The 27,584-nt window shown below is 36.7% G+C and overlaps 1 protein-coding gene across 1 annotated transcript; it reads right to left on the bottom strand.

Annotated features, from left to right (window-relative positions):
- Positions 1–1,853: 1,853 nt before the first annotated feature.
- On the bottom strand, positions 1,854–26,974 carry ift81 (intraflagellar transport 81 homolog). Its single transcript, XM_069182217.1, has 19 exons — positions 26,906–26,974; positions 26,061–26,220; positions 25,408–25,511; positions 24,740–24,920; positions 23,843–23,932; positions 23,171–23,236; positions 22,734–22,844; positions 21,215–21,299; positions 19,845–20,008; positions 19,045–19,140; positions 16,754–16,903; positions 11,985–12,134; positions 9,790–9,918; positions 8,394–8,483; positions 7,822–7,908; positions 6,340–6,411; positions 6,158–6,243; positions 5,156–5,201; positions 1,854–2,702 (listed from the first exon to the last, which is right to left on the bottom strand). The coding sequence occupies exons 2-19, from the start codon at positions 26,202–26,204 to the stop codon at positions 2,520–2,522; spliced, it is 2,034 nt and encodes a 677-aa protein (XP_069038318.1). The 5' UTR covers positions 26,205–26,220; positions 26,906–26,974; the 3' UTR covers positions 1,854–2,519.
- Between the last annotated feature and the right edge of the window lie 610 nt (positions 26,975–27,584).

Below are 27,584 nucleotides of genomic sequence, written 5' to 3'. Positions count from 1 at the left end.
CCAGTGGTTTGAGAAACTGCTCCCTTGCTTGTTGACTGTTTCATATTTTTCCAACTTTCTTGATTTTTTTTGTTTTACTTGTATCCAGATAAAGAAGTTTAAATATTTACTTGAAACATTCGTTTACACATAAATACTCTCCACTGCACTAACACATCAAGATGGCTATTGGACCCTGGGGTATACATTGCTGAAAAACACATCTCATTAAAGAGAGAGAAACAGGCAACAGTGGTGAAATGGGAGAGATATCATATGAATATGAAAATTTAAACAGGACAATTACAGACCAAAGTGACAGGACAAACCAGAGTAAATGCTGAATGTGAAAGTTATAGAATCCACTTGGGAGAAGAGGAATAAAGGATGGAGGAGGAATTGTAGGGAGATATGGAATGGAAAATGCACAAATAGTGTGGAAGTAGTAGACTCATTTTGAGGGAAATGGACTCAAGAAACAGGCATTAAATGAAGAAGCTGCTGGAATAGCAATATGACCTAATCACACAAAATATTTACAAGTTTGTTGGTTTAAGAGGGTAAAATATCAGATTTAATTTGTGCAGGAGGTCGCAAATATTTTGAAGAGAAACAGCAACAGATTTCCATCCGAGTGATTTCTGTGCACTGCAGTTCTTCAGCTGGAGGTAATGCAACTGTGACTGAGAGGGGCTGGGAAGGGGTGTGAGTCTGGAGGCTGTCTGGGAAGAGGATTACAGATAAATTGGGAAGAAAATTGGACTGTGCTTGGGAACAGAGTCTGATGTTTTCAGAAGACTTCAAAAGATAATGAACCACAGGGTTTTGACAAATACTGAAGGCCACCATAAAAGCACCTGAACAGCAGAAAGAGAAAAAGATGAACCCCTAAAAAATGCAGTGGACAGGTGTAACTACAGTAGGTATTTGCTGACTACGAAATGAAATATTAGCATACTTACGATGTCTGTAACCGTAACTGATACTCTTGGTGTACAAATATGCATTGTACTTGGAGTACTATTGATATCACGTATGATTGTCCATAGAAGCTAGTGTTAACTAATTAACCTAATGAAATAGTGAAACAACAGTATTAATACATGTGGTTTGGTAATTCTGCAAAAACAGTGAAAGATTAAAACTATGCTATTTTATTACATTAATTAATGCCCAAAATTGGATTTAACCTTAGTGTAGTATTTGTCTACCACTGGAGGGATTAAAGAAAAAAAATTAATTGATTAAAAACTCTATACAAACTAAGTATAACAACCATACACTGTACATATCAGGGGCATATTTATTAGTCACTGTTTGCAGCCCTTAATGCAACTTAATTTGTTTTTCCAGCTAACAGATTTTTATTTTCATTTCGGTAAACAAGTGAAGAATTAGAAAATAGAAAATCTGGTCGTCTGTCCATAGGTCATCTTCCAACACTACCCCAACACCCCAGGGGAAATTGATTTCTCAAAGTAATGATTCAGTTTTTGGACAAGCAGAGTGAAATTAAAAATAAACACTTTGCAGTTTAATTTAAACATTATCTGCACAAAGGACTTCTGCTGCCTGGTTAAATATTGCAGATTGCATACGCAGCCTAAAAAAAAGAAGACAGGATTTCCCCTTTGCTAGAGCAAATACGTCTTACCCAATGAATAATATATCAGAATAGAATAACTAGATCAGCTGAAAAAGATGTAAGACATAAAAGGATAAGTTAGTGCAGGATATGTGATAATGCTTTTTACTCTTATCTGAATTCAATTCTAGTTGGCCAGTGGCAAGTGAAGGAAAACAACCATGTTCTCCTTGCCCTAACTACAGTACCAAAGCTGTGAAGACAGCACAGAGCAGACCAAAACAATTACTCATAAAAAGGTCATACTTTTATTTTGTTGTGTAATTTAAAACATTTTTATGCACATTTACAAATCCAGAAGGGGGTCTCTCACAAAATTGTTTCTCTGAATTACACGCTGAACATGCTTGGTAAACAGGTAACTCTCTAGAATTCAGAATTCAATCCTCTACAATATGAACACCCTTAACTTTGCACTGTATCACAACTCAGGTAGACATTCATGAAGGGTAACTTTTGGGGAAAAGGCACTATGGTCTTTTCATTACTATAAAGCTCCATGGGACATTCTTTTTAGATTGAGTCAGCTTCACCCTTTAAGGATCTAGCTGGCACGGTCTTGGCTAAAACAACTCTATATTGGTCCAAAAAAAAAAAGAAAAGATGATTCACTGTTCCAGCTGTCTAAGTAAAAGGTAATGTTGACTATATGTGTAGTTATATCATTATGGATGAATCAAAAACATACTAGAACATTACAGAACAGTAAAATTGTTTACAGAACAGTAAAACCTGGGACTTAGCTGTGCAAAGGAAATGACTGCACCCCCACATTGGTAAGAGATCTGTTCTGGTTTTCACAGTGAGGGAAGAATGAATGAATGCCTACTGAAGGCCGGAGGCTGGCCGGAGTATCTGGTTCTAAGAAGGCAGAGAGCGAGATTAAGCAGAAGACTCAGAGGACCAGTCTGTCCTCACCTGCCTCCTGAATGACCTGCCCAATGGACGCCTGACTCTGTGCTCTCAGGAAGCACTGCCTCTTGCACTCCATCAGCTGCTCCAAGTCACGCCACATCTTCACCTGCTTCATGTTGGGCCCATGGCTCTCTCGCACGGCCCTCTGCTTCTCGCGCAACTTCTGTGGGCAGAACACAAGAAAACACCTCTTTCGGGAAAGAAGTCATTTCAAAAGACCCTGTCTTATACTTGGACACCTCCAGAGTAAACAAGCGAAAACATAATACAATACACCCATGCTTTACTGGACTAAGGGTGAAAGGGGTGTCCAGTAGGCACAGTGGTTAGCATTGCTGCCTTGCAGTGCTGGGGCCCTGGGTTCAATCCCTGGAGTGCTGTTCACAAAATACTGTCACTGTCACTGTATTTAAAATAGGCTAGGGTAGGATAGGCTCCAGCTTTCCTGTGACACCGTATTCCATAAAGCGGTTAGAAAATCGATAGATGGATAATTCTGAAATCCATAAACTATATAAAATGGCCCTCTGTGACATGTGTTCTATTAATATATATCTATTAATATATATATTTATAATCATTCTGGCTGAAAAGCAAGAGTTAAAATTTCTTTTCATGAATTTCCAAAAGCTGTGCATATGCTAGGAGTTTGTAGTCACAGTAGGTAAGTTTAAACAGTGTAATGAAAAAAACTGACAGAAACTGCTTTGTAGAGGACAACTCCCTAATGAAAACTGAAGGAAAGATCACAAAAGAGATGGGGAAAAGGGATAAGATTTCAAAACCTGTAACTATGCCATCTGTCTTCTCTCGTGACAGGAGGAAATCAGTAAATAATGACAGATGGAGGTGGCCAGCATCATGTGGAAAACACAGAGTGTATAGTTGGGAAGTGCCACCTGATGGGTTACTAACAGGCGTGGCTGGGTTTACTGTGGATCTGCCGGTCTGTCAATTTGATCTCACTCAGCTCCCAGCACACACAGCGATCTCTGCCTCCCGGGAGCTTGCAGGCCTGTCTTCCAACTGGTGCTGAACCTCCAGTATGAGGCTCTGCATCATAGCCACATAGCTTGTGGCAGCTACTCAAAGGTGGGCAGGTTAGAGGAGTCTGCCTCCTTTTCTTCATTCTGCCCCATGTGAGGATGTGGGGTCCATAGCCATAACTCAAAAATTGAAAAACACACAACTGTCTATTTCAAAATCTATTGGGGTTAGAAAATCTTATTTTTTTTAAAAAAGTCTGAAATCACTGAATATATGACATATATTCTTGTTCACAATAAGACATAAAAGGCCCCAGTGGAACCTTTGGTCACAAATTGTCAGCGATTATGACTATCTCTGATAATCTCCAGTGTTGAAAGAACACCTGTAGTGTACCACTGCTTATTGGACTATACATGCACATTGGCGATTGTAGTATCTTTTGTGCACTCTGTATCACCTAACAAGTAACAAGTAAAAGTAGCAATATATGCATGTACTGTATATATACCTATATATCTATAATTATATCTATTTTATTAGCAGCATCATATTTTCCAATACAAAACAAATGCAGAGCCAGTATAAAAGAAAGGACTACGGTTATCTGGTGCAGTGGATGAAACAAATGAAAAACGTCATAATCACTCTACCATCACACTATAACACTATAACAGTATTTCCAAAGGCTTGGTCACATGCAGCAAATTTGTTAATTAAATTAGCACTTATTTTTCTTCACCAGACTCATTTTTCCTTACATTAACTGTCTGGTGTGAACTGGTAGGACTAAGCTTACTATTAATTATTCTCCACACTTCTAAGAAACAGTAAATAACAATATTGTTAGTTTGTGCCCTCTCAGGTCATGTATGTGACAAGTGCCACCTAGTGACTATGAAAAAGGTGGGGCTCCAGAGGAAATCACTTGTCAGGGTCCTGTCCTTTTCCACCATAAAATCAATCAAGGTAACAGTATACTTGTAAAAACAGAAAACTATCCCTTTCAAATGCAATAGATTAACACATCACTAAAATATCATCTTCATTTCGATCATACTAAAAAATCATATTCAACCTGATGGTCATATTTTTTAGTGTCCCATGGAAATATATTGCTAATTCCATACCGTAGGTGGCAAAAGCAAATCAGAAAATTGCCTAAGCACACCGGACAGATGTAATGAAACACAAACTGAAATGCTGAAGCGCAAAGGAGTAAGGGGCTTAAAGCTACAGTTGGTAGAGGTCAGATTATCCCACTGCAGAGATTAATTACTCTTGGAAAGTGATGAAAGGGTGCACAAATGCACAATTTACTGATATAGGTTGGCCACTTCATATACAACCTAAATCTAAAGGTTGGCACAGTGTGTCATGTCTATATTACAATTCCTTTTAGAAATGGTTTAGCAGGAATGTGCTTGTGCCCTGTGGTAGGTCCATCTTTCCAAAGAGATCATGTTCTCAAAGGAAAAGTGAGAGCACAATGCTGGGCCGATCCGTTTTCAGGGGATTCGTTTCAGATGCCAACAACAGAGAGTTTCTCTCTCACACCAGGCTTGGCCTTCAGAGCCCCTTGAGCTGGCAGGTATGTTAGGTGAAGCCAGAGAGACGGCTTCCACTCACCTTGCCCAAGTTTTCTTGCTCAGTAATGTTCTTCGTATACAGCTCCCTGAAAAACAAAAGGTTCGGTCATTCCGTCCTTCGGATGAGACGTAAAACCATAGTCCTGACTCTCTGTGGTCATTAAAAATCCCAGGGCGCTTCTCAAAAAGAGTAGGGGTGTAACCCCGATGTCCTGGCCAAATTTCCCATTGGCCCTTACCAATCATGGCCTCCTAATAATCCCCATCTCCTGCTCTCCTCCCCACTGATAGCTGATGTGTGGTGAGCGTTCTGGCGCACTATGGCTACCATCACATCATCCAGGTGGGGCTGCACATTGGTGGTGGTGGAGGGGATCCCCATTATCTGTAAAGCGCACTGAGTGGAGTGTCCAGAAAAACACTATATAAGTGTAAGCAATTAATGAATTAATTCTGATTTGTGATTTGAATGTTTTTGCGATTCATGTTTTTCATTACAATTGACAAATTCGACTATTAGGGAAACATAAGTCACATTTTTTATAATATATTTTAGAATACATGTTTCATTTTATGCATTTGTGAGTTTTTCCACTCTTTTGATCTTTCTGGAAAATAAACTAAAGGCTTTCATCTTATTAGATAGACTGCTAAATATAAATGGCCCTTCAAATAAAATGTTTATATAAAATGAATGATTATGTGTTGTGGAGGTTTGGTCTTTTTGCAATTGCATGTATGCAGTATATAACACATATTGTACACAAATGTCCAGCACTGCCAGCTGATTAATTAGAAATATTATTACCATCATAGTTAAGAGCCCTTATTCTGTTATAAACAATAAAAGTCAGGGAATGTAGCCATGTGAAAAAACTGTTTAGATAAAAAAATTTAAATGACTTAAAAATTGTCCCGGAAAATTATCTTGTCAAGAGGGCAGCTTATTAAACTAGCTGGTTCTTTTTCCACTGCTACTACCCAGCCATTTCGAGGTTAAAAGGTAAATGTCTTGTGAACAGCTGGCTCATGTGAACCATACCTCACAGCCTTTCTTCTTTCCTGGGGATCAGGAGAAACATATGCCTTCATCTCGTCTGCTGCTCTCTGCATTTGCATTTCAATGACCTTCAAAAGGAAAGAGAGGTAAAAAACTGAATATGGATACTATTCAGATCACAGGTGTCTAAAAGAGTTCAGCACTGTCTCTCCCTACTATCCTACCTCTCTCATGCAGTTGATGTAGTGGTATCTGCTTTCCTCTTGAGCATTTTCTTCTCTGAGTCCTCGTACCTCCTGTAAAAAGAACAGGGATAAGAGGCTTCAAAAATGAAAAATGACCAGACTGAAGAAAGAACCAAACCTAACACACACTGTATGGCAATGTGCAAAATTATTAGATGTATATGCTGGTTGGAAGTGTTTAGGGTTGATACCTTCTCAGAATTTCTTCTTCTGGTACAGTTTCTTCCAAGATGTGACACACGATTAACTACTATAGTAATCACATATGACAACTGATCAGCAAACATCTGGAATCCCACAATAAAATGGGCATTTCATTGTTTTTAACTATTTGTTCCTTTATATTTAAAATGATAGTAATTCTATTTGTGGCATATTCAAAAAGTTGATAAGATAAGGCAATCATAATCTGCACGTTCTGCCAGTTCTACAGAATTTTCTGTTACACTAGTTTGATATGGCAGGCACAATGAATTAAAAACTGTAGAAGAAAATGGAAATTTCATAAAATTGTAAACCACTGTATAATTTAATTTAAAAATCAAGAAATGAAATAATAATCAGACAATGTAAAAACAAAACACTATTCCTTTAAGAAAACTGGAATCTGTCACTGATCTTATTTTGCCACCACACACAAGCTGAAGATTCCAGCCACTCTTATAAAAGTCAGCATTAGTAGTCTGCAATAAATCCTGGACATTTTATCTGCTGAAAAAAACGGATCATTCTCCATTTAACTCTGCTTGAAGAACCTTGCAGAATAAATGTGATTTAAAGTTGAGTGCAGACTTCTTTCGGCTAAGAACGCAAACTGCTTTGATCTTTGACATTAACTTGTTGTTTTAATTCGTTATATCTGAGCACAAGAGCTCCTTCACAATAACAGCATGTGCTTCTGTTCACACTCAAGCTGACAATCAGTAAAAAAAAACAAAGTAAAAATTGCTACTAATTGTGTTAAAATCTAAGCAAACAACCAACAACAATGCAGACAGACTATAAAAGCAGTGTCAATATTGAACTGTTTTAGAGAAAAAAATGTTTTCTTGTTTTTTTTCACTCCAAAAAAACATCAATCTGCCTTTACGACTACTAAAAATGCTTTACTTAAATTTGGTGTCCACCTCATTGATCCGAATTTACAAACAAGGAAATTTTATCTCTGCAGAGTAACGTAACATTTTGTTTCAGTAGGAACTGTACTGAGTTTTTGCTGTTATTAAAAATGTGCACATCTAAAAGTAAGAAATTTAATTGTACATCAAAATCAATAAGAAAAGGCTTGGTCAATGAACTGAATATAATAGGGACAGATTTATTTAAAGTAGTAAAATGAACTTGTTTGCTTCTATTTTTAGTTAAGTGTTGAATAAATATCAGCAAAATAAGGAATTGTATTTATTAATTTTAATACAGAGAATCTCTTGTGTATGCATTCTAATGTAAATTAATCCATACCTGCTCAAGTTTGGATCGATTACTCTCCAGACCAGCTGCACAGCTGTCATACTGAGCTTTTTTTTCTTCGTACTCCTGAGTTAGTTCCTATTGTGAAAAGGTTACAGGGTCATGTAAGTGAAACTACAACAGAAATCAGAATCCTTGTCAGTCACAGTGGCAAAACTTGGTGGCTAGCATGCACTTAGGAGCTATAATTTATGAATTCATGAAAGGGCAGAGGAATAGCAACACATGTGGATAACTATGAGATACGCTGATGAGACTTATGGCTGATCCCTGACAGTGTAGAATTACATCTTTACTTACAGCAATCTAACTTGGCACATGATAAATAGAGTATAAATAGCAGGAGAACACTGGGTTTATTGCTATATTTTTATATATTAGATTGCACAGTCTAGTTTCAAATGTGGTATGTTTTTCAAGGGAAGACATAGTATGGATCTCAGAATACTTCCAAAAACGTCACTCAAAAATCTTGAGTACAACAGCTGGCAAAACTGCTTGATCAGTATACACTAAAGGTGTATTAGGTAGACTTAGACAGATTGTGCATTCCCAAAACCCACCTGACATTTCTGTCTCAATGGTCTCAACTCCTTTATAACAGGAGCGAGGCCAGATTTTTTTTCTGCAATCACGGAATTCAATTTCCTAACCTGAAAAAGACAGAAACAGGAAAGTCAAGCTAGCAGGAGAATTTTGATAGAAAACAAGAGTGTGTATCTTGCTAAGAGAAAAGAAAACACAACCCTGTTATATCCAGCAGTTATCACACCTGATTTCTTTATAAAGAGCCTGTCATGAACATTACACAGGGAACTGTCAATGAAGTGATCATGTGAAACATATAATGCAAAGAATTATACATTTAACAATTCCATTTCCTACACCTAATATCTTTGATTGAAATTAGATTGAAAGATCTTGCACTTTTGTGGTAACAATAGCTTGTTAAATCATCAATGTTTTCTTTCAACCAAATCCTTTGTTGTTATAAACTCAAGTTTCAATACATACAATTACATTTCTGAACTCACTGAAGTTCAAAGCGTCAAATGTAGGGTATATTTTTAAATGTTGAAAATGTATTCCTATAACTCCTGAAATAAATCCATCATCTTAATACTAAAATAAAAAAACAGATCATCACGCCTTCTTGGCCTTTTGTCTTTCTTACACAATATGATAGACAGAGAACTGTGACAAAGTAATTTGAAGCCTTTATGGTCATGCCAAACCTAAGGTCACTTAATGTCTTCTGCGTGGCAACTGCCTGGAATAACAGAATCCATCACTGAAAGTTTCATGTTGCCAAGTGTGGAGCCTGCCAATCTGAAAAAAGTCTGAGCTCCAAACCAGAGGTAATGTTTAAAGACTAACTGTCTGCAATAGGTTTATTGTATGCTTTAAAACTGGGACAGATAACTTATTTTCAAATCACAGCACAATTGATTGATTGATTTAAAAACAGAATTAAACATGCAGATTTAATACTCTTTCTCATAATGGTAAGCTGAATAACTTTCCAAACAATCCCCAACCTTACAATGAGGGTATATAAGGAATAACCCATGATGGGATACATGGTTACCGTGAAAAACAAAATGTAGTGGTGAGACAGGGCTGACATTCTTAATGGAAAGTTGTATTTTACAAGCTGTTGGCAAGAACTGTCTGGGTTTTGTTTGATAAAAAAGGAAAACAGTTTTGGATGGAATTTTAGATTGTTGTGACATGCAGTGATTCACAACGTCTTAAGTGGTCCGTTAGATTACAAGCTGCACATAAGGGATATGTTCCCATCACTGATACAGACAGTCCTTAAGGTAATAAACTGTCAAAAGACAATGTTTAAATAATGCACAAGTCGGTTTTTTCGACAGGAAACAGCTCAGCAGTCTTTTTGCCTGCAGCCAAAGACGATGAGGGTATAGATTATTGATGCGAAATGTACTGAATCACCATTTCAGACATGTCGTCCAGTGTACGTCCTTTCACGTCGTCCAGCTCGCTCTTGATTGCCGACACTCTTTCCAGCTCCTCCTGGGTATCACTGTACCCAGAAATGCCCCTTTTAGCTTCAATGGATTGCTGAAAACATAAAGGGGGAAGCAACATTCAGGCAGTGGAGTTTTCGACATTTCCTTGCCTGTATTACTGTATTACCTACAAACAATTGTAATGTTTCAAAATAAGAATTACTATCTTTATATTCTTTTAATGTTTTTGGGATTATTTGTGTGTTTTCCACTCCATTTTTAACTCATGTTCATAATGCTTCCAAAGGGCATTAGCCATAGTGGAAGCTGTCATTAAAACACAGTCACAAGCAGACATCAATTTCAAAGAAAGCTCAGAGGTGCTGGGACCCACTTGTTTTGTCTATCATTGATGGATATCAAGAAAAAAATATTTTTTTGGCTAAAGGGAAATCTTTTTTATTACAGGTCATTAATCACTCTCAGTTCCTGGACACTTCTATATGGTAATGAGAAACTTTCAATAGGTAAAATGTTATTTAATGTACTGCAGAACATCATTTAAAAAAAGTCATATCACATCAGTATTGGCATTGCGGTACACACAGTAAATGTGATTAAAAAAGACCTTCAGAATTTGAAAACAGCAGATCAGAGTTGTATTTTAATTTGCATGCAAGTAACATTCCTAACATATGGCTTCTGAAATAGATGGCTTTCAAAACAACCTTGCTTTTTTACAGTGCTACACTGCGCACAAGTAAACAGGGGCTGGTTTATGTTCTAACAGTCGTGTTGAAGACTATCAAATCCAGTTCAAGGGTTATGTCTTCACAAACCATTTTAGCAGAGTACCACACTTCAAAGTGCAAAAACACTTTGTACTTTCAATTTCCCCTCCAGAGCTGTGCCAGCTTAGCTGAGAACAATGGTATCACTACCAGGCTCATGACTGGCAGGTAACAACAGGTTATGCTCTATGATTTAAAAGAACATAAGCTGATAAAAGTTTTTAAAAAGTATGTATCATCAATTAAGATAGTAAACCAAACACTATGGCTAACCCGGCTGGTTCCATATTGTATCAATTTGTCCTTTCCTACAACAGTTTTCATTCAGCTGCCAACACTGATTCATTGCCCTGCATTCCCCTGACAGACACTGCTACGTGGTCTGGTTATCCTCAATGAGAATGAATGAATGTTTAATCATGTGCTGATATTGCTACTTGGTACCAAGACTAGTACCAGATATTTAAAGTGCCATGCAACCAATATTGATGCTTGTCTTGTTATTTAACTCCCAAACGTTAAATGTTTTCCTGTAAACTTTTCCTGTAATTCTTTGTATTTGAACTAACTCTAGTTCTAAGCAAAGATTCTAACTCTGGAATATAATCTATAGTTGTAATAACATATAAAGTAGGTGAGTTATGGTCTAAGTGAGTTATTTAATTGCTCTATAGTTACATATCTCCATGTATATGTAGTTACATCAATTAACAAGAAAAAAGAGATAAAGTGAAAATGTTTTAAATGTTTAAAAAAATGAAGGCTTATTCCCATACTCATTGAAAGTCATTTTCCTATCAAAAGTCAAAATGTAAATGGTACATATTCTTCAATGATGTGAGAGATTCTTTTATGATCATCTGCATTTTGTACCCAAAATAAAATAGAATAAGAATAAGAATAACTGTTTCAAACGTGAAGGAATTTTTCAGCCTTATAAACAATGTTATTCTTGATGACTAAGTTTAGTCCTGTGGTCTGATAATAAGATACAATCTGCTCCACTCCAGTGTTACAGCAGGTTGTTCATCAAACCATTGGGAACTAACTAATATCAGAGTGACAGCTAAACATGAGTGACAAAGAGCGGCAAAAAAACGAGCTCCGGCAGTGAACAAGAGTTGGTTTACAACGTGCCGAACAAAAAAGAATGAAAAGATACATTGCCTGATCACAAAGCCATGCAACTGTCAAACGTTAGGCAGATGCAAGCAGCGCAAATAGAACAGCTCAGCCCTTTCTGCGTCAGCCCTGCTATCACCAGGCTGGGAGGCTGCATGGATAAGGGGCATGAAATCATTTCTAGGAAGGTTATGTCACTTCGCTGTAAGTGCAATCTGTATTTTGGAGCCTGCACGTGTCCTGATGAGGAAGGGTTTCAGGTTACCAGTTGCTGGTGAACAGCTTCATGCCGCTGTTTCAGAATCTCCTCTGTTCTCTGCAAAACTCCATACTCCGCCCTCATGTCGGCGATCTCCTGACGTTTCTTCTTAAACACTGTGCCCTTGCTACGGAGCTTGCTGACGTATCTCTTGAACTGCAAAGAAGAGGAAACAAAAAAGGCAAATCATGTGATAAAATCAATCAAATGCATCGTAAATTAATCTCCAAAAGGAGCTTTGCAGTGTGGTTTTCTCAGGATCTCACTTAGCATCTTGTACCGACATCTAACATAGTTTCACAAGGGAACTCCTATATTAAATTCTAATTTCTTATTATTTACCAAGAATACCACAAGTTCTACATACACTTTATTTACCATCTTGCTGTAACAGAAAAACAATTCAATTAAGAATACAAAAATAAAAAGACAAGGACTACTGACAAACAGATTGTGGGAGAGATAAGACTGATATTTCTGATTGAATTTTTCAAGAACCACTTACTATTTTTTTTGTAAATGCTCTCTGTAGCGAGTGCAGATTATTGTCTCTAAAAGAATTCGCTCTTTTTAACAGGCAGGGAAAAATGATTCTACAGTATATGTACATTGCAGTTGTTGTGCTTTGCTTTACAAGTTCTCTCTATGAATCCATTATATTTCCTATTATTTTTTATCAAGCACAAGTAATGTTGCAGTTAAAATCACATTTTGATGGCTTTGTTAAGCACAAACGGTAACGCTGCTGCAGCTGACCACCACAATTCCCACTGAGCAAAGAAAGACTTTCCTGCACGCAGCCATCAGCTGTGCAGAAAGGTTTATTAGAAGACACATTCCAAATGCTATGTAGATATAAGAAGAGATACCAGACATTTTTGGACATCCAGGCCCCAGACCCTTGTCAAGCAATTGGTGGTATCGCAACAGGTTTTGTTGAAGTAATTTACTGTAGCTTTGTGCTGCAAGATAAGTGAGATGCATACCAAGAACAAATGTGCACGACTGATGAAGTTGCAAAGGTTAAGATTCCCCCAGGACGCCTGCACAACCTATCACAGAAATTCAAGCCATGGGCAAGCTGCCACAGATAAGCCTACATCTTCATATGTCAACGTCAATAGTAACTGCCCATAGGACTTTTTTTCTTTTCAGTCTCAGTACTAGGGGGATCTTTAAGTATGGCCAAAAGCTATAAATGTTTCAGGTACCAGAGAACAGATCTAGAAATCACAGTATGTGCTCTATGCCACTTGGACCATGTGAAGCCTGTGTGTGTGAGTTTATAGTTTATGTATTTTAAGAAATCAAGGGCACACAAGGTTGAGGGAATTAGCAGTACAGTAATAAAGCATAGTGCTCTCTTGTCACACATGTCCGCCAATGACTCTCACCGAATTAGCCAATGCATTTTTTAATCATTTAAATCATTTACAACCATACATATTTATCGAGCTTTATATTATTGCTCTAAATTGAACCGGTCTACCATAAGTGTTAATTTCTCTCTCAAAATAAAAATAAAAAAGGAATAATCAGAAGATTCACTTAGTAAACTGCTTGAACAAGATATTGACAGCTTGTTTTAACAATCTAAATAACAATATTACAAAACATCATTTGGTAATCATTGGGTGGTCCTAATGCATCACAATAATGCCACACAAAGGCTTAAAAACACTATCACATTTGAAAGAGCTCAGAAATTAAAGGAGCTAAAGAGTGAAAAAACAGAGTTTTCTACTTTTTTTGACATTATGGTTACCTCTTCAGGAAGCCCAGTCTGAAGTCAGATTTCATCTATAGTGAAAATGTTAGCTAGTATTCTTCAAATACGGTATATCCTTCCGTATATGTATAAAATCAGCTCAATGTCATTAAGGCATTATGTTTTCTAGTCCAGATTAAAATATAAATGATATGAATGAAGCCTAATGTCACTAATAATGGCTCTGAACTACTGTACTGTCCCTGCAATGTCATTTACAAGACTGATACTGTGCTACCCCTTATAAGTGCAAAAGTATCTAAAAATATCAAACGGGACACAATCTGGAGTTCATTACAGCAGAACAAAAGCTCAGGAATTTTAACTGAAGATGACCAAGTGTGACACTGTACATTACACAGATCAAGTGAGCACTTGCTACGTGACACATGCTGCTCATCATTGACAAAATGGAAAATACTTCTGATAAGCCAATGACAGCTCAGCTACAGCAACAGCACACACTGCACTGTAGGTCCTCAATGCACAAATATTCTGATTTTTTAAAATAAGATGAAAGCATGGGACATTTTTCCACTGTTCTTACTCTTTTAATGAGGCCGTGTGTTAGAAGACAAATTTGTGACCAAATATGGACAATCCCTATCTGTGTTGCAAGTAGCTCAGGTTTAAACATCTTGTCCTGTCAAGTGCAACACACTGTGAGGTTTCAGTTATCCATCACTTGGCTGTATCTTTCTAAGTTTGGATGGGGTTTGTACAGAGGGTCTCTTATCCAGACAGACTGATAAAATCTTCCCAAGAAAAGGCGCAAAGCAGAGAATGTACTATTTTGGACTTTAATTCTTCTGCCTTTCCGTTCAGCTTTGCAGAGAAATGTGTACGGAGCATTTGCTTATAAAAAACACACACAGAACAACAAAAGACAGTTCCTAAATCTGTAGCACCATTAATATAGATTTCTTTGCAATCACATATCAGGCCAGTGCATTCTAAATAAAAGTAAGACTTGCATGTAAAGGACAATTTCATTTATTTGATATAATGAACATTATAAAAAAGTCATCATAGCAATAATGCTCATAGCTACAATATCATTAACTCCATACTTTAATTAATAGAATCTTAGAAGGGAGGCATAAAGGTTTGCTTTTGCTTTTCCTGAAGATTTTCTAAACATATATATTTATTGATGGCAATAAAACGTATAAAACATAATGTAAAATGCCAATTTATTTATTTAATATTTTTACTGTTTGACTGCAAAGTTTTATGACTTTTTTACCACTTAATTTACTGGTTTCCATGATCCTGATTTGCAGCTTACTGTCCCAGGATCTGAAGTGTATTTACCCCAAAACAATATGAGTTAAGAAAACATAAAATTAACAATTAGGGAAATAGACAATTAGGCTTTATGAGTAAAATGTTGATGTAAATCCAAGAGGAAAATTAAAAGCTTAATATTTTCAGGTAAAGAGTATATCTGCGGGTGTGCATTGGAGTATATATCTTCTTTAGAAAACAATGCAACATTGTGAATGATACTCGTCAGATAAAGGGTTGTCTTTGTGTTCTAATTATAACCCTGCATGGGAATGCAGCAAAGTTGGAGAAAGGGGATAAATCCTGTGGTCCTGTCTGCTTAATGAAGTATATAAATAGCAACCATTTCAATGCAGTTGTATATTTAAAATACAGCTGTACTCCACATATTACAGCCAGTGAAACTTGGACATCCTTTCAAATCGGAGGAACTATTTGTTTCAGATTTACTTGTTTGTTTCTCTATTAACATTACTCTTGTCACCATGTGAGTATCTTTGATCCTCATCATTATACAAACAGGATCTTCAATCCTTTCCAGCACAAGGCGATTATTTTCTTTTATCATTTTTTGGCACATAATAGAAGTCCAACTATCAGGATATCCTTTAAAAACAATGTATTCCAGATTAATATTTTTCTGCCACAATAGTTGATGAAAAAAATACTACAGTAGCTTCCATATATATTGTAGTTAGTTTTGAAACAAATTCACCTCCTAAACTGAGCATTTATGACTTAAAATGCTTAAAGGTACACATCATTTGACAAAAGCGTCAAGAATGGTATTTATTTGACCTTCACAATTCTTATTTTTTCACGTTTAGCATTTGAACCAAAAAGTTCCAATTTGGCCTCACTCAGGAGCATTGGTGTAAACTCCATGTGGACTACAAGATGTTTTCCACTCTGCCATACAGGCCAGCATTGTGGAGTGACATTGTTCCCTCATGGACGTTTTATTCCATCTCACCCATTAAACTCTGTAGCTCAAAGTTGACATTGGCCTCACAGTGGTGTTCCTCACCGGTTTCCTACTTGCCCTGATGCTGATATAGGCAGTCTGGGTGGTACAATGTGCCCTTAAGTTTCTTGATGATTGAGGAGATTGTATTAACGGGGATATTCAGAGACTTTAATATTTTTTGCACCCTTCTTCTGGTCTGTTCTTTTCAGTGACTGTATCCCTGATTTGCCTTGAATGCTCCTTAATCTTCATGTTTTAGTCTTTGTTTGAAATGTACTTCCTGAGCAAGGAAACTCACAGAGAAATCATGGGAACCACTACTATTACACACAGTCAGAGCTCAAATAACTGTGTGGGACATTAAGGTTTGCCACAACAATTATAATGAATATGTGTGCTACATTTCCTTCATATATTTTTAACTATTTCTTTCTTTCTTTCCTTTGAATGTGTGGAGTAGGTTATGTATATAAAAAACTAATTGCTTATTTATGGTGTTGTGATCAAAAGCAACATAATTAGAAAACTCTACAAGCATCTAAATACCTCTGCCAGGAAGTGCATGGTATTCACTTATTAAATCCAAAATGAACTAAACTCTGTTGGACATGCCATGTATAAAAAACATATTCATCCTAGTAAGGGGTAGTAAAGACTATTAACCAACTGAAGACACAACTTGTTAATTCTTCCATCTGCAATTTGTACAATTCTCTCACTCATCTTTTACAGTCATTTCAGCTCTGGCCATACCTCATCGCCTCTGACCAGCTCGCTGCCACCCCCCAGGTCCCGGACCTGGCTGGTTTTATGTGCCAGCTCCCTCTCGGTGTTGGCCAGCTCCTCCCGGGCCTCTTGCACCTCCTCAGCCTTGGCCTCCTTTTTGCGCGAGATGATGGACGCCTGCCAGAACATCAAGCGCTCGATCAATCAGTTTTAATTGTATACGTTGCGGATGCCGAGATCAGGGGAGAGGGGAAGAAACCACAAAGTTCAGGCCTGTAGAGAGAGATCTATGATAAAAGACTCCTGGGTGTCGCATCGCTAACTGCTCATTATCACAATCTTGACTTTGATGAACTAATGTACCACGAGATACATTAATTAATAGTTCAGTTTTTATGTATTCAAATTGGAGGATGTGAACTTTCGTTGATTATCTTCTTTGATCCGAAGACTTGTCTATTACGTTGAATGAGTGATGAGTGTAGAAAAAATCCAAAGTCCAATGCTACACTGTAACTGCTTGTTACCAACGAGTATCTACCTCAGACATGGAGCTGCCTAATTGTCCAACCAGTTATTTTACTAAATGTTTCAGGCAGATGTCTACTCACAGTAATAGACTTGTACTCTCACTGCAGTGTAAACAGATCTAGAAACATTTATGTTTGTCCCCATTAATACATTTACCTAAACTGATAAAGTTGTGAACTACAAGGTTCAAAGTGACATTATTACAACAGGATCAGTAAATATTTTTGGATTCACAAATCAGCTGTTGAAAAGCAAATAATTATAAACAAGATAAGTATTATCTATTGTACTCCCTCCCATTGAAAACAAATTCACTCCCACATTTATATACAGGTCAGAATTCACAATAAATATTTTTTTTTTTTAAATTATAAATAGCATGTCTGTGTATTACTTTAACATAAAAAAGAATGCATATAACTGATTAACCTTTCTCATATTAAGTGTAAATCTGGCATGGACTGGGGTATTGCTTGCCAGATTCTGCCCTAATATGGTATGTAAAAAAGAATGGGTAAGAATTTGGCAAGTCAAGGGCATTATAGTCCCTATTCATATAACGCTCTTCATTCCTGTTATAAAAGACATGCACACAGCTGTGCACTTTAAAGGTTCTGTCATGTAGCACTGTGCTATTTTTTAAATGTACAAGAAATAAAGTATAAAACATCATAGTCTATGTGTGACCTAACCGACCGTTTTGTAACCATGTTTCCTGACTGTGTTAAAAATGCTCCTAATAGCCCATCAAAATCTGCTAATGTCCTACCAAGGAGAACTTGTTGATCTTGAACTTTATAATCTAGGTTGCGCACAAGTATCAAATGAGCAGAAATATCATAGTGACTGCCAGTACCCTTCACTTAATTAGGTTGTGGTGCTCTCTCCTATAAAAAGAAAAATAAACAGAGCTTGTCCACAAAACCAAGAAGTTTAGTCAGACATTTCACACACTGTTGTCTATTTAGTAACAAAACCACCTAACAAGGGCTTATTATGGACAAATACAAATTACATCCTGCAGCAAGGAAATTCCATTAAAAAATGGTCACAGTGTAAGCAAATTATCTCCTATGGCCCTAGGGAAAAAAAATATTTATAAATAAACTACACAAAGCTTCCCACTACAATTATCCCACATGAATGTAGAATGAAGAGAGAAGTCTTTTCTTAATCTTACAAATGTGTGTTGAAAAAAAGCCTCAGATTTTAAAATTCATATTCACTTACTAGATTTGATTAGAGCAGCTATTTAATAGAATGTTACCCCTGAGAGGTGTTTATATACAGGCTTCCTTCACTGATGCCTTAAGGGGTGGAGGAACCTTCTGTTTAGACATCATCAATCCTTGCACACATTTCATGGTTGGGCAGCTACAGTACAGTGTGTTTATGGGATACAGATCATTGGAAACCATGATGCCTCCCTCTAAGTAATGAATGGCACCCACTGCATCTTAGGAATGAAATAAAACAGTAAGCAAAGTAATCTCCTTCTACATAATACTTGACTGCTAAAGCGTTTTCAGTTTGTAAAATTAAGACTGCCTAATTATACACTCAATAAGGTGGTGCCATTTGTTCTAAACTACTACTAGCCAATTATGTATTCTTTCTTTAAAGTGCTAGAGATAGATTCCAACAAAAAGAAACAGTTGCTGTGGTTCAACATTTTTTTCTATCATTAATATTCTAATGTCCTTTAATCCCAGGCAATTAAGAAAGAAAAACAGCAGGTTTTAACTGTGCACTCTGCTATTTTTTTCTGAATTTTGAGTAAAACTCACCTGTTGTCTAAAGAGAGAGAGTTTGTCATCCATAGGGTCATTCCTCATCATTCGTTTCTCAATGATCTGATTAATCTGAGTGTTAATTTCACGAATCTAAAAAGAAAGGTAGAAAATGGGAATAAGAGATTTAAAATACATCTACTACTTGACTTTTAAATCAATACATTCAAGGAATACTGTAAGTGTTTAAAGCTGAGTGCTATTCAACTCAAAATCCTTGTGAATAATATGATTAAGCACTTCTGGGTGAAATTTAAATTGAATCAATTTTGCTGTGTAATTATAGATCTTTTGTATATAATATTCATAGATATGCATTCAGATATACTGCACATGTGCAATTTTGGTATTTCCAAAACAAATAGGATCTCATTACTGGAGTGCATTTTTTTACCAAGGGTAACAGAAGACTAATAACTGTCCTGTAATTTCCCACACTAGCACAGTCCTCATTTGACTCAAAAGCCAAGGTACGTGCGTCTATAAAGGTTAGGAAGCACCAAAGCTCAACATTACCAGCAATGTTGTGCGATTAAAAATCTGATCTAGTATGTTTTCTCTTTCTAACCCATGTGACCACAGAGGGGTAATGTAGTTTTTTTTTTTCATTTGTAGCAACATGATCCGTTTAAATGTTTAATGTTATCAGCCAACAATGGGAGAAGATATTTCAAGCTCATTCTGAGGACATGTGCACAGTCAATGTGTACTACAGTATATCCTGCAGCAATCAAAACCTAAAACCGATACAATCTGCTGTGCAAAAAGGAGTCCATTTTGTTGCTGTGAAAAACTACCTTGTTCTCAAGCTCTCCCAGTTCTGATTGCCCCATTGCTGGCTCAGCCACCACTTTCTGCAGGTACTGCACTGTCTTCTTCTTACTCTCCAGCTCTTTGGGGAGTTTGTCAGACACCATGTAAGTATTGAACTTGATCTCCTCTTCCAATCTTTTCATCAAGCCTGAAGAGTTAACACATAAACATTAGGGCGCTAACTTGAAGGCCATAAAATACCTTTGATCATTCTCTAACATGGATAAATTGCAATTTAATAAGCCCGAATAATCTTTTGTGCTGTATTTGTACTCCACACACCTGCTAATTACAAAAATGGTAAATACACTCAATTATTCAGTCCAGTTCTTTGAAAAACTCATGAAAACATTCATGGCCAAGAACTAGACACCCTTTTAAAATTAAACACACAACAAAAAACATTTGCTTAATAAATTACCATTATATTTTTCTACTGTATATTTTTCATGAGGGAAACAAAAGTTTCATAATGTCATAAAGCCATACAAATTTTAAATGCCAAAGGTGGTTTTATGACGCACTGATCAATGGATCTTTGCAATGCAAAAGTGTGTAGTGCAAAGGGAATTTCAAGTAAAGAAACCTTTCGTGTTAAGTTCGAGTGGAATGGCATTTTTGTGTAAGCAAAGAAGAAATTCTGTAGATTTACAAGAACATGCTGTTACTTTTAATGAAGCTAGAAATAATCTACCATGATATGTTTCTCTTACACTACAGTTTCAGAATCAAATATTACTTTTCCACCACAGTACTTTTCAATATATAATACTAACAAACTGAAATAATGCTGGCACTAATGTTTGTCTAGGTGAAGCCAGAATCATTTTGATTGATGTATTTAATGTTTATACATTTATATAAGATACAACACAAGTTTCAACCTCAAAGCCTCACCACTTTGCTTTATACTATTTCTTTCTTTAGGAGACATGTAAGAAGGTTTTATATTTATGGTAATGCACACTATCACATACCAAAAAATGGCAAAACCACAGAATAAAGCTTAGCACACTGTCCAAAATGGATTTTTGTGATACATGTCCAAAATGTTTCTGCTTGTGTAATATAAAGTACAAATTCTGGTATTTTGTTATTCTTAAAATGTATATAAAACTCCAATCAAAAAAAGCATCTTAGCGCGAGTCTCCAGCTGGCCAAGGGGAGAATAATCCTACACATGGTGGGGACTGACAGAGTACATCAAAGATAAGCAAGGTCATTGTGCTTAAATTTATCTGAATCAATTTACAGTGAAGGAACTTGATCTGGGCTCTCCGCTGCCCCTTGGCCTTTGCACTCTTTTTGGCATGAGCGCCAGGCTGAAAACAATAGTGTTAAACTGCGTGCTTACTCTCAGGCTTTGCATCTGCTGCTGCCTGTCGCAGGTCCTTAAGTTGCTGCTGGGATCTCTGCAACCTCTGCTCCGCATGAAACAGCTACAATGTGATGCAGAACATTTTTACACAATTAAAAAGAAGAAACACATGAAAATGTACCTTTAAAATTCAAACTAAATATATTCCTAACACAAAAGATCATTCCAAAAACATAAATTCACTGCTAAAAATGTTTTAATATTTCTTATGACTTCTATAGTTACCAATTCTAAACAATTTTAAACGTAAATAGCAATGTGCTTTTATTATAACTTTTGGTAAGTTTTCATTTATGAGAACCTTCAACTGATCTTAAAAGAAGTAAATAAATTACTGAAGTATTTTTTTCCAAGTTTTTAGGAACTGGAGAATTAACAGTTAACTGTAAGACCTGCTGGACTGAGCCAAGATCAAAGTTTGAGATGTTTTATCTAAAGCACGCTGAAAGCTTTACATAAAAGACAACAGTGAAAATAAATTAAAAGGACAATACTGAGATCTTCCTGTCAATATACTGTCACTTTCTTTTACAATCCTAATATAAAATGTAATACATATGCTATAGATGAAACTAGGAGACTTCAAATCGCACTCAGACATAATAGATGAAACTACGGTCTTGTACAATATAATGTACACAAAGTTATATATATATATGTTTCAACATCCTTTTTGCCTGACAATAATTTAAGACCCTGATTACATTATACTTTCACCAACCAGCTGAGATTCACAATGCCAGAACTTGATGTAGATGGTATTTTGGACTTGCACCTTCCACCCAGTGAAACCCACTATCATATACTGGGTTTGTAATTTGCCATAGGTGAATAGGATGCAACTCAGATTTAATATATTTAATGCTATAGAATAAACATACACGTAATTAGATATAATAAATACATTTAAATCTATAATTATAAATAGATATCTCTTTCCTGAAGCTGAATTTTCTATGCCTACTGATTGTACACTGAGCATTAAAGCCTTCTTCGGTCTTCATGCCTATGCATGCTGATGCAGCTACCCACCTGAACTACTTCAGCATACAGTTAAATTCACTATGCACTTACCTGTAATGAAAGTTCATTGACATTGTTCATTAACAGGTTTGGTCAGAAGTCAACTACTATGTGTAACAACATCAGAAGTTGTGACACATGCTTTGCACCAGCAACTTCTGGGCTCCTGCCCCAAAGACTCTTTTGATAATCACTATAGCATCTACCTTTGTTTTACAAATCCATGGTATGCAATACTTTTTCTTTTCAAAACTCTAATTGTAATACACATTAAATGAAGGCCGCTAGTGTGTAGAAGGCTAGAAAACTGAAAGATATGGATGTTTTGATGGTAAAAGGTCACTTATAAGGAAATGGCAAGTCTGTGACTGAACTAAAACCTGCTAACAACATAAAAAAATGCTTGTGTCGAAAAAAAAAGCTGTAATGAGATTAAGAGACCTGGTTAATATGTTGTAGAACACTGCAATACCTGATTCTTCTGTTCTTGCTTTTGGTGAGCCAGTGACTCCTCTCTTTCCTTCTCCACTCGAAGCTGTCGAGCCAGCTCGAGCATGCGCTGGTGATTGGACACTGTCTCCACCTAGTGGACAAACAGCAGCACTACAGTGAGCAGCATCTTGGACAGGGATTGAGTTACACAGCACACGCCACTTCTTGAATTCAAGATGACTTGCTACAGGACCTTATTACTTCTCCTGGCACCACGAATGCCCCTTAAATCATCACGCTATTAAAACTCTGACCCATCTTGTCAATGTGTAAATTCTTGGCTTGTTAGACACATACTTCAGCCCATTAACACCAGAAGGGAGTTTGCATGACTCAGAGGCCTTGTTTCATTCCTTAGCAAGCCTTTGAATGCCAAAGATTCTGGTAGCATAGCTTTTAGAGTGCTAACAACCTTACCCTTTTCTTCAGACGTTCCACTCTTTTAATGAGCTGGTCCTTCTCTTCTTCCATTGCAGTAATGTCCTGCAAGGAAAATATACCTTCCATTTATCCCCCTCTCACCTACCAGTGATGAAAGAATCAAAGGCTAGATTCATCCTATTCATTTTAAGCTATGAATATAGTTACATTGCAAAACCTGCACATCTTACAAGCAGATGCAATTTTAAAACCTGCTACTTCAGTATTTTCAGCAAAACCTATTCACGATACGCATTTTGAATGAAAATTGCTCTAGCTGTTTTTTTTACATTTAAGTTTTAACTGTTTTTTTTTAGTGTTTTTTAAACACTTCTAAAACACTTCATTGACAAACATATTTAATAAAACTGTTCAATTATTCCATCCACTTTTTTCACGAAAATATTGTACTGTACATCCTCAAAAGTTGGGACATGAACAAATATAAATGATGTAGTTTGATTTACAGCAGGTAAAATGCAGGCAAAACCTGTAAGTGTGACAGGCTTTTCTGTACTAAGACACAAGTGTGCACAGTTATTTTTAGAAGTACCTTTCAATAATTCATAGCTATAAATCCCTCTCTTAAAACTACATAAGGAAAGAGATGATGGCTGCACAATTTAATTTAACACTGTTTCCTATGCAGGCATGGTGCACAATTCTTACCCTCCGGATCTCTGCTGTGGAGAAGCCAGAGGTCTTCAGCTGCTCACATTCCTTGTGATAGGTCTTAAAACTTTCCACTAGGTCTTCATACTGTGAAATATGCCATATTTAGGTACAGAACATAAATTAAATTACATGTACATTAAAATGTAAAAGCAATTGTGCTGGTATATTGCTATATATTGTTTTATATAGTGTTCTCTGTGCCACTGTTTCTCAAATGAGGTGTTGTTTTAGGAAAAGTTATATGTGAGAAAAATGAATGAAATATTGTTTATACTTAATTTTTAATATTTGTGTTGAGGAGCTATAAAAGTGTTGTGTTGCATGTTCAGTGTAAATGCATAAGATGGAGACCACACTCTTAGACTGTTCACATGAGAATACTGTGGTGAGTTTTTCAAGAGCAGTTAAACATGAGCTCTGTTTCTTACCATCATCAATTCCCGCAAGGATAGGCGCTTTGATGCAAATTCAGATTAAACATTGAAACAAATTTTGTTTACAATGTTAATAACAGTTGAGTCAGTCATGTAGAGACAAGTTGTACTGCAAAATGTTTGTATTTATGTGCAGTAAGTGTGCTGTTGGATGGAAAGGGTTTAGAAACACCTCATAGTTAATAAGAGATTTAATTCACACAATAGCTAGATGTGGGTGCAAATAGATTGAAGAGAACAAAAATCCACCAAATGCTGTAATCTAATGTGGATCAAATATTACATATCAAAGAAGAGATTAAATGGAGAGGCAGAACATGCAATTTACTTGTATATTGGAGTCATGGACACGGTATATATTGTATTCATGATGAATAACGCAACGACTGAGCATTGTTTTTCTATGTGACAGCCAGACGATAGAACATGTCCCTCCTGCATCCAGAGGCCATATTACCTGATGATGTGTGTCAGCAATGACATCATCTTGCAGGAACTCGGCAGGTACTTCCAGTTTCATGAGAAAACGGGCCAGGTAGGCCCTCTTCTTTAGCTCATTGATCCTCTGCAGCAACCAGTGTAAGATTGGATGAATCACAGGCTTGCTGCCAGTCACTAGACCTTGACGGAAATTGCTTCTGCAAAGGTCATAATTGAAAAACATGATATCATCAAATCATGCTCATGCGTACACTGCTGCATTATAGTTGAACCAGCATTTCATGTTTGTGATGTTACAGTCTTTGCACTAGTAATATTAATAACAGTGTATATTAAACTACATTTCAAACAATGATATTAATGCAACAGCTCTAGTTTCCTCCCACAGTCCATAGGCATGCTGGTACTGTAGGATAATTCACTTCTATAAAATTAGTTAGAGTGTGTGTGTGGGTGTGAATATATGTGCCCTGAAATGGACTGGCATCGCCGTCAGGGTGTATCACTCTTGCACCCAAAGTTTCCCAGGATAGGCTACAGGCCATTGTGACCCTGAGCTGGATAAGCGATAAATGACGTGATACTGATTATATTAATGGAACATAAAAGAAACACTGTCCTAAGCTCAGCTACACTTTTAATTCACTACCTAGTGCTTTGCTATTAGAGAATATAAAGACTTACGCTTCTGAGACATTTCCGGGAGGTTTATATTTCAGCACCCCCAACAAAGAAAACATACGCTTGGCCATCTGCTCAGGCATTTCTTCACGAATGTCAATGTTGTGCTAGAGGAAATACAGGTTTCTAGTTTATGATGCAGTATTTTGCTTTTCCTACAAGTTACAGGGCTGATATGGTGATTGGTTGTGATAGGTCACTCCTGCTGGTCCGGGAATTAATTCCAGCCAGTGACACAGTCTGTGTGGAGTTCACATGTTGTTTTCTCTCCATGTCCAAGTGAGTTTTCTCCAGGGGCTCCAGCGTCCTCCCTCCCCCGGAGATACGTTGGCAATGTTAACAGCTGTATCTAAAGTGTGTCCTGCAATGGACCGGTGTCCTTGCTCCACCTTGTGCCCTAGGCTTCTAGGATAGACTCCACTTAGCTACAGTATAACCCTTACTGGGCATACATTGCTTTCTGGTAATGGATGGACAGATGGACAAGCTTCAGAGGTACAAAAACATTTCTAAGCTAAATTCTCTCTCACTGAATTATGCATTTACAGAACAGGTTCAAAGGTGTACAGCACGCTGTACATAAACAAATCATAATGTAGCCATATTAAAATACTTAACTCCAAGACCTCACATGAAACAGACTGACAGACACTCACCTTGGGGTCAACCTCGGCCAGCACATCATTGAGGACCTGCAGCAGCTGCAATGGCTCCAGGGAGTCAAATGTTATGAGGTTGAAGTTTTTCTTGAAGGGCTCCTTATTCAGCTGCTCCACTATAAATTTGATCTGCTCACTCATTTTGGGATATGGAGAGCTGAAAAGCACATATGATTGAATTTGAGAATTTTATAAACAAAGCATAATATGATCATATCAATTACCGAGTGATAGTAATTAGGAATGAAACTGTGATGAATCAGCGGTTGATGGTTACGAATATTCTAAAAACAAATGCGTCCTCTTCAATCAGCCCAATTTTATTTTGATCCTTTTGAGGGAAACTCAACGCAGACGGTCTGATTTCAAGTTACATGGTTTAATTTATATAAGAGCATATTTAGCCTATACGTATATTTATGTGTCTGTGTAAATTAAGTCAATAAAAACATCACATTAAAAAGACAAACTAGAGAAAGGTTTCTCATTCGTGGTTATAGCAAAACTGGGAACATACAAATTCTAACTTCATCGTTAATGAAAAAAATAATTCGCAAATTTACGGACAATTACGTGTTAACCTAAAATTATCACTAGACATCATTCATTTGTAAAAACAATACAAAGCCAAATCTCACCACATTCGTATGCTAAATAACAAGCCACTTTACTGTAATTTGAGTCTGCCGTGTTAAACTGAGTTTAAAACCAATAATCTCGCTTCACGTCCTTCTTCGCCAAATAAAACTACTAGCTGTTAATACGGTTTATAAGTTTATTTAAATTTTAAACAGTAAAAAAACCACAAGACAATTCTCAGAAAGATCCATAAAAACAAATACCTGAAATTACAAAATAACGTTCCGTGATTTCTCTGTCTTGGAAACCATTAACAGCTTGGAATGGTTGCTAACAGGAAGTGAACTGAACTTCCTGTTACAGCTAACACGAGTAACCCTTTCACGAACAAAGAGGTCATACGAACCTACTTATTCCCTTTTGAGGTTTCATGTTTTACAAGAAAAAAGCGATTAAAAAAAATAACATAAAGTCGAAATGAGACTTGCAGTAACTCTGTGCATTGAAACATACTGGATGAGGCTTTCCCTTAAGATCCATGCTGAATACAAAAGACACTTGAATGTGTGGCAGGTTTAGTGCATAATATTTCCATCACATTGAATAATCTCATGTTCCCAATAGTAATAAACTTTGTTAATATTGCACCTTTCAAAACACCTCATCTATGTGCTTTCCAGAAAAGTTTTAAAAAATAAAACAATGAAAACAGCAACAAAGACAGGAGATAAAATTAAACTAAATTCTGAACAGAAGGGATTATAATGTGAGAGAAGATGCAAAGAGTGAGACAGACATCGATTAGATTAAACCCCTCTGAAGAAGGTTTTGAGTCTTGATTTGAAAATGCTCAGGGAAGGTGATATTCTATAGCAGGATGTCATAGCAGTATGTACTGTAGTTGAGCTTGCAGGACAGATAGGAGATCAGGCTAGGTGGGGC

This window comes from Lepisosteus oculatus, chromosome 22 (genome assembly GCF_040954835.1).
Source record: "Lepisosteus oculatus isolate fLepOcu1 chromosome 22, fLepOcu1.hap2, whole genome shotgun sequence".
Classification (NCBI taxonomy): domain Eukaryota; kingdom Metazoa; phylum Chordata; class Actinopteri; order Semionotiformes; family Lepisosteidae; genus Lepisosteus; species Lepisosteus oculatus.
The sequence above is the reverse complement of the archived record's forward strand: the minus strand, read 5'-3'. Positions and strand labels throughout refer to the sequence as shown.